The 14,711-nt window shown below is 45.8% G+C and overlaps 1 protein-coding gene across 1 annotated transcript in view; it reads left to right on the forward strand.

Moving 5' to 3' along the window:
- Positions 1 to 14,711, forward strand: part of PTGFRN (prostaglandin F2 receptor inhibitor) — a 68,504-nt gene that overhangs the window by 45,410 nt on the left and 8,383 nt on the right. The window contains exons 5-6 of the mRNA XM_019730614.3: positions 3,543 to 3,968; positions 8,270 to 8,689. Coding sequence (XP_019586173.3) covers positions 3,543 to 3,968; positions 8,270 to 8,689 — 846 coding nt within the window. The remainder of the gene's footprint in view (positions 1 to 3,542; positions 3,969 to 8,269; positions 8,690 to 14,711) is intronic.

The raw sequence follows: 14,711 nt of genomic DNA on the forward strand, positions 1-14,711 counted from the left end.
CTCAGAGTGGAGGGCCAGATCGTGCACATTTCAGGCAGGGAGAGTGAATGGTGCGAGTGTGATGATGGGGACAGTCATTGGAAAGCGAGGAGGAGGAGCTGGCTGTTGGAATGGGATTTTAGCTGTGTGTGTGTGTGTGCGTGTGTGTGTGAATGTGTGTATATGTGTGTATGAATGTGTGTGAATGTATATATATATGTGTGTGTGCATATGTGTGTGAATGTGTGTGAATGTATATATGTATATGTGTGTATGTGTGTATGAATGTGCGTATGTGTGTGTGAATGTGTGTATATATATGTGCACGTGTGCACACAGAGGCAGGTGGGGTGTGAGGTGGTGAATTAGGTTGGGAATGTGCTACCCTTGAGGGCCATGGGGCGACCAAGTCGAGAGGCCCAGGGTGCAGCTCTGTGCCCGGGTCTGGGTCTGGATACTAAGGAAGAGTTGGGGCCCGAGCAGGAGAGCAGCTGGGGTCCAGGATCCAGGAGTGAGCTCTGGGGTGTGGCCGGGCCAGAGGGGAGGAGGTGGGGGAGAGCGACTCTGGGCTTGGTGCTGGGACTGCTTTTGACAACCTTTCCTGTGTGTTCTGTGGCCTGACCACTTAGTAGGTCAGCTAAGTCACCACTTATCCACCACCTTTCATGGTAACTTTAATAGCCTTTGTTTTCGACGTGCCACTTTGGAAGACTATGCTCCAGGGCTGGAAATAAACCATGAAGGGTTGAAGGGTGTATGATGAAAAAAATGGTAATCCGGAAGGAGACAGAAGAGAAGTCACCACAGGTTGCTCCACGGCGAGCCAGGCTGAGGGGATGGCCCCCAGGGAGCTGTCTTCCTGGGTCAGAGTCCCTGTGGCAGTAACTTTGCAGTGTCACGCCAGTCGTAGCGTTCAGTGTGCCTAATGGTCATTATGCCAGGCAGTGGTACTTAGCAATACGAAGTTCAGAAGACAGGAAGTGTGGCTCCTCTGAGCATGAGGGAGGATGCACTGGAAAAGTGCTGGAAAGGATACAGCACCGGGTTCTGCCACTTTGGAGCTGAGTGAGCCTGCCTCCTCAGATATGCCATGGGAACTGTGAATAGTAGTTCACAGATATATGTGTGTATGTGTGTGCATACATGTGGATGTACATATGTGTGTGCCCATGTGCATACAGACGCATACTTAGGCACCAGTCTAAGCACTTCTATGTATATTTTAATTCAATCCTCACAGTAACATTATGAGGTGGTTACTATTACAATCCCCATTTTTACAGGTGAGGCACCAGAGAGGTTAAGTCATCGGCCCAAGGTTACACAGCAAGTAAACGGCAGAGCCAGGATTTGAACACAGTCTGGCTCCAGATCCCTGGCTCTTCACCATAGTTCGTTACTGCCTCACAGTTCGTCATTCAGGCTAACGGGGTAACACACGTGAAGGGTCTTCACATTGTGCTTTAAATGACATTGGGGCTCCGTGAGTGACAGCTGTTACTGCTGCTTAATGAGGGCTCTTGATGTTGCGACGTTCCAGGTCGGTCCTGATAGGACTAAGAGGAGGGCCATCTTGGTCTCTGCACAGCGAGTTCAAGTCTGTCCTTTCCACATTAACCTTGTCTCTGCCCACACTCCAGCTGCTATGCCAAAATCGGACATGAGAAAGGGGTCTCCAACCTTGGATGTGAGGCAGTTTGGGATTACCTTCGCTTACGCACATGATGGTGTAAATACATTTCGGGGGCATGTGTCACTCAGTTGTTGAGAGGTGGTGTGGTGTGTCAGCACCCTGCCCAGGTTCAGGGACCCCCAGCCGTGCGACTTGAGCACACTCGCCTGTGAGATGAGGAGGCCAGACGCCATTCTAGAATCCTCTGGTGTTTCTCTGCAGCATCCTCTCCGGGCAGGTTTTGCTCCCCTGGCCGGGCAGGGCCACGATGGTTTAACTCTACGGCCCAGGGTCCAGCCTCACTTAGCACATGAATGCTTGTGAAGATGGCATTGGAGGGAATTAGGATTTGGAGTTCTTTCCATTTCCTGGCCCAATGAATCATTCTTGGAGAAGTCATGACGTTATACATTTCATTAGAAGTGTAAATCACAAACTAGCAGTTCTTGGACCTCAGCAGTTCTTAATCTGAATGAGTCATAAATAAAAACAACGTTAAGTAAAACTCAGCTGTTTGAGGTGATATGAATAAAGATAGTGCTGGCAAATGGCAAGTTTTGTGTAGGTAGAGTGGTGTTTTCCTCCTAGAAGCAAAGTGCTATGAAAGAAAAGTGTAGCCCTTTCTAGAGGCCTTACCATGAAGACAGCAAACATTTATTGAGTGCCTACCACATACAAGGCTGTGTATTTGGAACTTGGGGACGGGACCTTCAAGCAAAGGGTATAACACTGGGAATGCCGCTACACAAAAGTACATGCATGGCTTATGGGAGCACAGAGAAAGGCTGTCACACTCTGGGGACCCCAGGAAGGGGGCACAGAGGAGGTGACATGGAAGAATGAGTGAAAATTTGCAGGACAATCAAGAGGAGAGGGCCACTACAAACACGTCGCCACATGGTGTGGGTCTGGTGACTGGAGAACTTCAGATAATTAAGTGTGACACGCAGAGGGGTGGGGGTAGAGGGGAGGCGACACAGGGGTTCCAATGCCACTTCCTTGGCAAGTGTGGAGGAAGGCCTTGGGGTCAAACAAGGCAGAAATGTGGAATTGCAGAAATGGATTGAATGGATGCTGTGAACTTCAGAAGAAGGAGGGGTTTTTATATAAGTGAAACAGCAGGACTGTGACAGACGCAGAGAACGCACGCTTTTTTCACACCTTGTCAGAATCGGTGCCGGCAAGGAAGCGGGGGGGTCTTAAGTGAGCAGGTTTTACTAGAGCCAAGATCTTCCAGGCTGGTAGAGCTCTACGGGAGTGTTCCACGTGGCAGTGAAAATGTCCTTTGGGCACTTTGAGGACAGCGGTGTTTGTTGACCACTGAACACGAATTCAGCAGAAAAAATCCGAGGGCCAGTCACGTGAGGATCAGACTCCCGGGGGATGCTGACGTGAGGGCCTACGTGTGGGGCACAGCTAAGGACGGCAGGACCCCGAGCCACGGTGGGGTTGACTGGCCTCAGGTGCTAGAATGTACTCTGGGATGGGGTTTTCCATTGGGGGCGCTGCGTGGCATTCTAGAGAAAATCTTGGTATAGCCTGGGTGCCAAGCCTCTTAGGTCCTTTTCAGAAGAGCTTAATCTCCCTGGGGAGACTGACAGCAGAGCGCAGCCCTGTGGGAAGAGCAATATTCTGCTCAGGAACAGTTGGCTTCTGGCCTTGGGAGGTGTTCTTGGGGCCACAGTGGGAGGCGCATTGGACAAGTTTTGCAATAACCAATGCTTACAGGATCCTTCCCCTCCAACGCAGGGACTTTCATTTCCGTCACTGTAGTTGGTACGCTAGGGATTTCAGTGTCAGGACCAGAGGAGCACGTGCGTTTCCTTGTTCCTTTTGCTAATTCTTGATATGTTGCTGTCTGACTGTATTTTTCCCTTTCTCTTTTGTTCAGAGCCAGACTATCAGGTGTATCTGAATGCTTCGAAGGTCCCGGAGTTTTCCGACGACCTCACAGAGCTGGAATGCCGGGTCGTGGACACGAAGCGTTCGGAGGCCAGCGTCCGTTTCACGGTTTCCTGGTACTACAGGGTGAACCGGCGGAATGACGACGCGCTGACCAACGAGCTCCTTGCGGTGATGGACGCGGACTGGACGCTGAAATACGGAGAGAGGAGCAAGCAGCGGGCCCGCGACGGAGACTTTATTTTTTCTAAGGAGCGTTCGGACACGTTCGGCTTCCGGATCCAAAGGACTACAGAGGAGGACCGAGGCAATTACTACTGCGTCGTGTCCGCCTGGACCAAACAGCGCAATAACAGCTGGGCCAAGAGCAAGGATGTCTTCTCTAAACCTGTGCACATATTTTGGGCATCAGAAGGTAGGCGCTTTATTCTTGATCATGAACCGTTGTGTTTGGGCAGAAGTCATTTCCCTGTGCGTTTTCAGATGCGCCGTGACCCTGCAGGTCATTTATACTAAGAATCCCAAGAAACGCCTGTTCCAATGACTTGTTTTTATCGAGAGCCCGCACCCCTGTGAGACAGTGATGCTGAAGAAGGGGAAGTCCTGATGAGGAGCCTGGGGCTTAGTTAGTGGTGGGAGTTCATCGTCATGTGGGGACCCGCTGTGTGCATGGGGTCAGCCGCTGTCACTCTTGCTGCGCTGGGAGGTCTTACGCCAAACCTCACACAGGTCTTTGGGGGGGGTGTCCATGTCTATGAGTTCCCGCTGGATGCTGGCACATTTGAGGTGCCACAGACTGAGTGGCAACCACAGGCCACGGCACCTGACCTTGAGGTGCGGGTCATCCATTCACAGAGATTATTTCTGGGGAGAACGGAGCAGAACAGAAGGGAAACAGTTTGTTTGATGCCTCTCCTCCTGCGTGCTTAGAGCGCTGCCGGCCTTGCGATGTCAGATTCATCAAGTCTTTCATCCCTGTTCTTGCCCATCACACACACCTCCGAGGTCCTCCTTCACACCCTGGATGATAAGCACGACACGGCCCCCTACACGCCTCTGTTGACTCACTGTCACCTCTTCTATATCCCTACACCCCGAAAAGGCCCTCTGGAACTCAGCAAAATCTCCTGCTTCCTGAACAATCTCTGAATGTTCCTTTCTCCTCCTCTCATTAAACGTTACCAACTTCGCTCTCCCCTGAGGACACGTTCCCGGAGCCTTCCTGAGTGGTGGTGTTTTCTTCCCACACTTGTCGTACAGGTGGGCCTGGGTGGGACAGGGCCCTCCTGGTCCCTCGCTGTAGCTTCTAGGTCATTTTCCCTTCTCCCTAAAAACATCCAGCTCCGATCTCCTCTCATCAGGTGATACCACCTCTCCGCATTGCCATCACCTGTCGATGCCCAGGTCCTCCTCGTTCATTCTTTGAAGATGTTAACTCTTGAAATACCAAAGTTTGAATCCCACAGGAGATTCTGTCTTAATTGGCCTGGGGGGAGGGTGTCTAGGCCGTGGGGCATAGGGATTTTAAATGCTCCCGAGGTGGGTCTCCTGTGCAGCCGAGGTTGAGCAGCCTAATGTAGCTAAACCTCTCCTCCTCCGCCCCTCGTCCTCTCTACTCATCACATCCTCCGTCCTGTTTTGGTTATTCACTCCCCTGCTCACACCCAACACTCAGCGGTCTCACTTCTGACCATGGAAAGACTGGCATACTCTCAATTCCAAGTATCCTGTTCTCTAAGCACACCTGTCTTTCTAGATCACTCTCTGTCCTACGCCAACAGCAGCCCTTCAGCCCTCCCAGGACCGACAGCCCACTGGTCCTACCACCTTGCGTTGTCCTTCATTCACTCCCACTGTGTCTTCACTTCTGTCTTACGTAGGGTGACCATTTGCCCGGGGCAGTCCACTCTGCACCTGCTGTCCGGTGTTATTTTTCATAGCACCCTCTTCCTCCTTGGATCTGCCCACACGTGGGAGGTAGGACACGTTAGGGGTCACCCTGCTGTGACCTCGCCTAAGTTCCCAGTCAGTCACCACCACTCCCTGGGCGTCCCCTTAGCTCTCTTACCCCGCTCTTGGTTGGCATCATCCTCTGGCTGAACCACACCCTAATGAAATGCCAACTCTCTGTTGCCTCCCTCTCTGCGTCTGTAGAGCTGAGTGTGGTTGGAGAAAAACATTTACACCTGTGGACTGGCCTGGCTGTAAATCTGGAATCATTCATGTCCAGTGGGCTCTCCACATGGCCTGGGAAGCATTCTGCATTTCCTTAACCTGTTTACTTCCCTACTCTCTAAAATGATTATTTCATTGTCACCATTTCTCTGTCCCGGCTCCTCTCCCAGCTTCACTCTCAGCTCTTGGTCCTGCTTTCTATTCCCTAAGAAAACCAGAAACAGTCAGGGGAGACCCCCAGCGGCTGAGCCCACCTTCCTTGGCTCAGGTCCTAGCAAAGGCCAGCTCCTTTCACGCCTCAGCTACGTGGCTCCCGTCTTACGTCGTCAATAGTTCTCTTTTCTGGACCTTTCCCATTGGCCTGTAAACATGCCGTTAGATCTCTCCTGTGTTTTTGTTTCTTTTTTTTGTTTTGTTTTTTGTTTTTGTTTTTGTTTCTTAAACTAAACTAATCTCCATCTCACTCCCCTTCCATCTTTCTGTTCCCCATACCCACTTGCCCACCCGTGACGCTCTCTTTTATTTTATAGTCGTCTCCCCGTTCCCGCAATTTCACTGTATGAGGTTTTAGTTACCCACGGTCAACTGGAGTCCAAAAAACATTGAATGGAAAATTCCAGAAATCAAACGATTTGTCCGTTTGAAGTTGCGTGCCATTCTGAGTAGTGTGATGGACTCTTGCACCACCCTGCTCTGTCCAGCCTGGAATGTGAATCCTCCCTTTGCCCGATGTCTCCACGCTGTAGATGCTGCCTGCCCGTTAGGGACTTAGTGGCCCTCTAGGTGATCAGATCAACTGTCAGTCCTTGTGTTCAGATACCCCTTATTTCACTTAATAATGGCCCCAAAGTGCAAGAATAGTGATGCTGGCAATTTGGATGTACCAAAGAGAATCCATCACCTTTTAAACGAAAAGGTGAAAGTTATTGACTTCATAAGGAAAGAACGAAAATTGTATGCTGAGGTTGCTAAGATCTATGGTAAGAACAAATCTAGCTGTAAAACTGCATAATTTATAAATGTAACTCTATCCTAGGTGTGTATGTATAGAAAAAAACAGCAACAACAGTGTATTTAGGGTTCGGTGCTATCTGCAGTTTCAGGCATCCACTGGGGGGTCTTGGAATGTCTCCATGTGGATAAGGGGGGACTACTGTGTAGCCTAAGTGTTTGATTTATCTATACTTGATGTCCCCAGTTTCTCTCCCATTCTTTCTTGCACCTACTCCAATCACTTTGCCCCCCCTGCTCGTAATACTAAGATTACTCGTCATCAACTTATTGCAAAATTCAATTGTTACTTATCTTGACTCAGCAGGATTTAACGCAGGTCCTCAGGTCCTTATTCAGATGATGCCCATTCAGAGAGGCCATCTGTGGCCACTAAAATTGTGACCCATCCATACCCCTGAGTCCATACCCTTTTCTTTCCTTCCCTGATTTATTTTCTCTTATACATTTATCACCATCTGACCATACCGTATATTTTACTTCTGTATTTTGTTCGTCTTTCTCCACTAGCGTATAAAGGGAAGGGTTTCTGTATGTTTTCCTGTGACCTTCCCAGTGCCTAGAATGTACTTGTTTAGTTAGTGAATGGGTGACCAAACTCACAGGAGAATCAGGAAAGAATGGGTGCCTCAGTGGAACCTCAGGAATCAGTGATTCTGGAGAGACACTGTAACATACGTGTTCTCCTCGGGGGTTTGGTGGAACAACTATTCCCAAAAAAACCAACATAAAAATTCCGTTTTATAACTAGACAGATTGTAGCTCTGATGGTCTCATTGGGGGATAAAAATAATGTTTTTCATTCATTTATTCATCCATTCAACAAATATAGAAGCACCTTCCAAGCGTCTGACATTGAGCTTTTCTAATAGCCGTAACTTCTAATATGCATATGCTTGGGGATTATGTTTTTGACAGAGAAGCACACAGACATGGACACTTGCTCAAAATGTTAAAACAGCATCTCTGTGGAGGTGGCTAGCTCTACAAGTGTATGCTCCCATCACTTGAGTAAAAATCTGTTCTGTAACGTTACCATCGTGATTAAACAGAGAACCCATTTCTCTCTTGCTCTGCTCTTCCGAGCAGGCTGGTTAAGCTAAGAGTACTTCTCCTGCACCCAGCAGAACCTCAGGGGGAGCAGACGCAAATGATACCACCTGGAGCCCGTCTTGCCCAGTTCACAAAGCGTGAGCTCTACCTCACATTCGGGCCGGAGGTGGCGGGGGCCACACCAGTAGCTTCCCAAATTCTCACTCTGGGTGAAACTTCACAAGGCCCTGAAAATCCTTAAAACCAAATTTGCACCTGTCGATTCCCTCTTCCCTCACACCCATTAAGTCACTTCAGACTGCTCTGCTTCATCCAGCAGCGATGTGCTTTCTGAGTTTGCGGATTGTCCTAAGTGCTGTTGTGTGGCCATTTGCAAGTAAAAGTAAATGCCTATTTCCTTGGCATCGTCCTTTCAGATACATGTCCATTTTAACGGATGCCATTGGAAATCACCTGTTTTCTCATCCTTCCTTGCAGATTCCGTGCTTGTGGTAAAGGCGAGGCAGCCAAAGCCTTTCTTTGCTGCAGGAAATACCTTTGAGATGACTTGCAAAGTGTCTTCCAAGAACATTAAGTCGCCGCGTTACTCTGTCCTCATCACGGCCGAGAAGCCTGTTGGGGATGTCTCCAGTCCCAACGAGACCAAGTACATCATCTCCCTGGACCAGGATTCGGTGGTGAAGCTGGAGAACTGGACAGATGCCTCACGGGTGGATGGTGTGGTGTTAGAGAAAGTGCAGGAAGATGAGTTTCGCTATCGAATGTACCAGACTCAGGTGTCGGATGCAGGGCTGTACCGCTGCATGGTGACAGCCTGGTCTCCTGTCAGGGGCAGCCTGTGGCGAGAAGCAGCCACCAGCCTCTCCAATCCTATTGAGATAGACTTCCAAACCTCAGGTGAGCAGGGAACCCTGTGGGATCATAGATTGAGCTCGAAGGGACCCTCGGGTTGTTTTTTTGATCCAATGGCTTAATTTTTAAGCAAGTTTGTTGAGATGTGATTCATAGGTCATACATTTTACCCACGGAAAGTATATAACCCAATAGCTTTCAGTATATTCACAAAGTTGTGCAACCACCACCACAATGAGCTGTAGCACATTACACCCTAGAGAAACCCCACACCCCTCAGCTGACAAACTTTAATTCCATCTCCCACCCCTGCAACCTCCTGTCCCCCAGCAACCACTAATCTGCTTTCTCTCTATGAGCTCGCCTATTCCGGACATTTCACACAAACGGAACATATTATGTGGTCTTCGTGTCTGGCTTCTTTCACTTCAGCGTCATGTTTCTATGGGTCATCCATATTGTGGCGTGCATCAGTGCTCCATTCCTTTTTATGACGGAGTCAAATGCCATTGTGTGGACACACCACGTTGTGTCTATCCATTCATCAGCTCGTGGCCATTGCATGATTCCAGGTTTTTGACTATTGTGAATAACGCCGCTATGAATGTTTCCATACAGATTTTTGTGGGAACATAACTACCCTCCTTTTGACCCTCATTTTTTTAAATAGGTAAATATCTGTTTTAGCATCTTGAGGGAACGTGACGGAATATGAATAAAGAGAGGATAGAACTGAGTCTCCAGAGAGGCGAAATGACTTTCCGCAAGTGGAAGTTTCAGAGCTAAGACCCCAATCATACCCAGCCCTGTACCTGTCTCTCTCCGAGGTCCCTCGGATTGAAGGTCATGGGCAATATCCTTGGCCCAGTTTATCAGAGCAGTATTTCCCTACAGGGATTGAGTATCCAACCCTTATGCCTGACTTTGCTTTTGGACCGGAAAAAGATTTCCCATCAGTCGAGTGGCCAGAGATGCAGTGGCATGGGTGAATATATCGGTCAGCCCTATTGTTAAGAGTAGTTACTTAGGGCTGTTCATCTATGGGAAGGTTAGTTAAAACAGGGGCATTTGTATGTTGGTTCTGAATTGGTTTTATCTTTGAAAAGTAAAATGTTCTTGTGCTATAAGATGGAAAGGTCCACCTTTTTTTTAAATGACAGATACGTATTCTCAAATAGAAATACTTCTTATTCATCTGTGTAATTTATTAAGCTTTTCTGACAAGTGTGTGTATGAGAGTGTGTGTGTGTGTGTGTGTGTGTGTGTGTGTGTGTGTTTCAGCAGGTAGATGATTTAAAAAATCATTGATCCTCAATCCTATTTAGAATATCAAGATAAAGGATCATCATTTGTGAGTTTAATATTCAGTGTTTTCACTAAATCTGCCCTGGATCCCAGTTAGAAATTCCTGAATTTATAAATGCATCTGTAAATATCCAGGTATACTTGAATTAGTATAACAAATGCAAGGTGTTTGTTGAATTAAATTATTACCAGTTATATTAAGGTAAATTAGACCTTAATAAAGTTTGTCTTTTATTTAATATTATTTTGTATAATTATGGTCTTTAATAGTATTTAGTGAAATAATCTTCAGGCATCTTTTAATCTCTTAGCCTTTAGATTAATAAAGAGCGAATACTGACTTAAATCTTTAGATTTGGAAAGAGCGGCAAAAGCACCGTGCTCTTTTATTGTGTATCTGCTTGTTTGTTTTTTAATAACAACTTTGTTGAGATGTAGTTAACATACTATAAAATTCACCCATGTAAAGTGTAATATTCAGTGGTTGTTAGTAGCACATTTATAGAGTTGGATAACCATCCCCACTATATAATTCCAGAACTTACTAATCACTCTAAAAATAAACTATGTACCTAGTAGTAGTTACTCCCATCTCCTCACCCCTAGCCTCTGACAACCACTAATCTACTTTCTATCCATGAATTGAATCATATCGTATGTGGAGTGTTGTGACTGGCTTCTTTCACGTACGTACCATAATATTTTCAAGGTCCATCCATGTTATAGCATGTATCAGTGCTTTGTTTCTTTTTATGACGGAATAATATTCCATTGTATGGATACACTACATTCTATGTATCCATTTATCTCTTGATGGACATTTAGGTTGTTTCTACCTTTTGGCTGTTATAGAATAATTTTGACATAAAGTGTACAAGTTTTGTGTAGACGTAGGTTTTCATTTCTCACCTAGGATTGATGCTGGGTCAGATGGTAACTTTAATTCTCTGAGGAGCTGCCACTCTCTTTTCCAGCTGCAGCATTTTACATTCCCACCAGCAGTGTATGAGAATTCTGGTTTCTCCACTAACCCTGTTATTCTCCGTCTTTTTTGTTGCAGCCAACCTAGTGGGTGTGAAGTGGCATTTCACTGTGTTTTTTATGCATTTCTCTAATGATTTCTGATGTTGAGCATCTTTTCATGTAGTTGTTGGTTGTATATACATCTTCTCTGGAGAAATATTTAAGTCATTTGCCCATTTTTAAATTGAGTTATTTTTTATCTAGAGATTTTCATAGAGTCTGGATGCAAGTTTCTTAACAGATACATAATTTGAAAATATCTTCTCTCCCTCTGTGGGAAGTCTTTTCACTTTCTTAATGGTGTCCTTTGACGCATGCAAGTTTTTAACTTTGATGAAGCCCAATTTATTCTCTCTTTTGGTTGCTTATGTCTTTGGTGTCATATCTAAGAAACCATTGTTTACCCCAGAGTTCTGAAGATATATGCCCATCTTTTCTTCCAAGAGTTTTATAGTTTTAGCTCTTACATTTTGGGCTATGATCCATTTTGAGTTAAGTTTTGAGTGGAATGAGGAAGGGATTCGGTTGTATTCTTTTGCATGTCCTAGCACCATTTGGTGAAAAGTCTGTTCTTTCTCTCATTGACTTGTCTTGGCACACTTGTCAAAAGTTATTTAACCATAAACGTAAGGGTTTGTTTCTGGACTCCCGGTTCTATCTCAGCGATTTATATGTCTGTTCCTATACCAGTACCACGTTGTTTGATTACTGTAGCTTTGTAGTAATTTTTGAAATGAAGAAGTGTGAGCCTTCCACCTTTGTTCTTTTTCAAGATTGTTTTAGCTATTCTGGGTCCCTTGCATTTCCATATGAATTTTAGGATCAGCCCATCAGTTTTGCCAAAAAGACAGCTAGGACTTTGATAAGGGTTGTGTTGAATCTGTAGATCAATTTGGAGAATGTTACCATTTAACAATATTGTCTTCCAATCTATGAACATGGGATGTCTTTTCATTTATTTGGGTCTTTAATTTTTGTCAGTGGTACTTTGTAGTTTTCAGTGTACATTTTTCTAACTTCTTTCATTAAATTAATCCTAAATATTTTGTTCTTTTTGATGCTGTTGTAAGTGCAATTGCTTTCTTAATTTCCTTTTCAGTTTGTTCGTTGCAAGTGTGTAGAAACACAACTGATTTTTGTATATTGATTTTGTATCATGCAACCTATCTGAATTTATTAGTTCTAATACTTCTTTGGTTGATTCCTTAGAATTTTTAAAATATAAGATTATGCCACCTGCAAGCAAGATAGTTTTATTTCTTCCTTTTCAAACTGAATACCTCCTATTTCTTTTTCTTGTCTAATTGTCCTGGCTAGAACCCCTGGGACAATGTTGAATAGTATTAGCACAAGTGGACATCACTGTCTTGTTCCTGACTGTAGGGGGAAGTGTTTGGTCTTTCACCATTAAGTATCATGGTAGCCATAGGTTTTTCATAGAGGCCACTTACTAAGTTGAGGACGTGTCCTCTCATTCCTAGTTTGTTGGGTGGTTTTATCATGAAGAGGTGTTGGGTGTTTTGAAATGCCTTTTCTGTGTCTGTTAAGATTTAAATGGTTATGTGGTTTTTTTTCCTTTAAATATCTGTTTTACTATCTAGAGGTTATTCCATGTTGTTTTACATTTCCTATTTGTTGTTTCTTTAAAACGGTTACGAGGAAGAGGGGAGACATAAAATCTTTTGTGTGTCTGGGTGAGGCACGGAGATTGAATTTATTTCTCAATTCTTTAAGTCTCAGCATAACAGAAAAAAACTACCATAGCTTCCAGATTGACTGGACTGTCTAAGGCTTTTATGTTATTGAATCCCTGGAGTTGTCATGGCCAGTTCACAGTTTCAGAGAAGCTGCCATCAAATCCAGCACCCAGCAAATGCCATAGCCCTGAATACTCCCAGCAAATATTGACTTGATATTGGAGAGCCATCGCTTCACAGCGCACTGTCAGGCACGTCTAGCAAAGAGGCCCTTCCTGGCGTCCACCTTTCTCTTCCCTGGTTCCAGGACACTTGCCTCTTGGTGTGAGGACCATTTCCCAAGGGGCACTCCATTTAGTCATGACTTTCACCATCAAGGGGAAAAAATAGAGTCTACATGTGATGATGTTAAAGGTTTTGGTCTTTTAAAAGAAGAATAAGAAAGGTTTTCTCTTTCTCTTTAATAGAGAAAAATTTAAAAAATACAGTAAGGTAGAAAGAAGGACAAGAGAATCACCTCTAATCTGTTCACTTGTGGTGTTTGTCTTCCTAGGATTTTTCTCTTGTATGTCGTCTTCGTGATTTTGAGGTCGGGCTGTACATACAATTTTATGACCTGCTTCCCCCACTCTCCCCTCTAACATTGTAAGATAAGCTTTTTCCAGGTTTTAACATATTCTGGGTAAATACCAACTTTAATAACTATACCTACTAGAATTTGGTTAACCATCACCCTATTGATGGACATGCAGTTGGTCTGTAATTTTCCCTTTCACAAAAATACTGCTATTAACAGCCTTTGTTTAGGGGGCTGGAGTTGGAACCTGGCTTGTGTCGGTATATGTAGATCAAAGCTAAGTGGTCATGTCCTCTCTGCAGACTAGGAATCGGGGGACATCTAGTGACTCTGGTTGTTCATTTACATTCTCTGTGCCGCAGTCTGTCACCTCTGCAGTTAACCAGACAGATCCCCTCACAAAAACAGCATTACCACAGAAATGGACCGTAATAAAAGCATTTCTAAGTGCGGGATGAGGACCCACGTTAACAGTGAGTGAGTTGTTGATTTCATGAGAAGGAAATCACGCTGTGAAGAGTTCACAACAGAGGCCTTTCCCCTGGTCCACGTCTGCGTGGTGAGCCGTAGCACAAATGCTCTGCTGTTCCCGCAGCCACGGCCACTAGGGAAATGAGAACTGTACCTGGTGACCTAGAAGGCATCTGGGGTTTTCTTGGGAAATATAAAGGAAAGGAAGTAAAATTTGTCGAAATTACGTTACGTCTCTATTTGCTGGTTCAAATTAAATCAAAACCTAAATCCATTATGAGGATCTCTTTATGTTTTACAATTTATATTCTCTCAGAAGGGGCCCGGACATTTTTTCCCCCCTTCTTCCGTCCCACCCCCCGCCCCACTCTGGTTCAAGCCGTTGTTTCTCAGTCTAGTTTGTAGGACACAGTTCTCTCGCCCGTGCTGGTATTATGAGCCTTGCACTCCCACGGCTGAGGCAGTCGGTTGAGGGTCAGCTCACGGCAGCTCTCCGGCCACTTACACTGGCCACCAGCTGCTCATGGCAGCAGTCGGCAGCCCACGGCAGCCCGTGGCCACCTCCGGCTGCTCCTGGCAGCCCAGCTCCAGGGAAAGCCATTGTTCACAATCTTAACTATAGAGGGCACAGCTCACTGGCCCATGTAGGAATTGAACCGGCAACGTCCGCGTTAGGAGAACGGTGCTCTAACGGCACTGCAACCACCTGAGCCACTGGGCCGGCCCCCGGACACTTTTAGAAAACCCCTTAATGTAGCTCTATTTTATAGCCATGAAATTTCTAGTCAGAGAAAACAATATGTGGTCCCATTGCTCACCATGGGTGCTACCAACCTGTACCCACAGATGGGCATATATGGCATGAAGTTTTCCCCCCAGTCATTGCCACCAAGCCTGCTCAGACCACCTGGATCGATCCTTTGCCACCTCCCTGCTATGAGCAGAGCAAATCCAGGGTGGTAAGAACCTGAGGGAACCTGGCGGAGAGCCGAGT

Source organism: Rhinolophus sinicus, chromosome 7 (genome assembly GCF_057876585.1).
Source record: "Rhinolophus sinicus isolate RSI-liver-muscle chromosome 7, RSI-T2T, whole genome shotgun sequence".
NCBI lineage: Eukaryota > Metazoa > Chordata > Mammalia > Chiroptera > Rhinolophidae > Rhinolophus > Rhinolophus sinicus.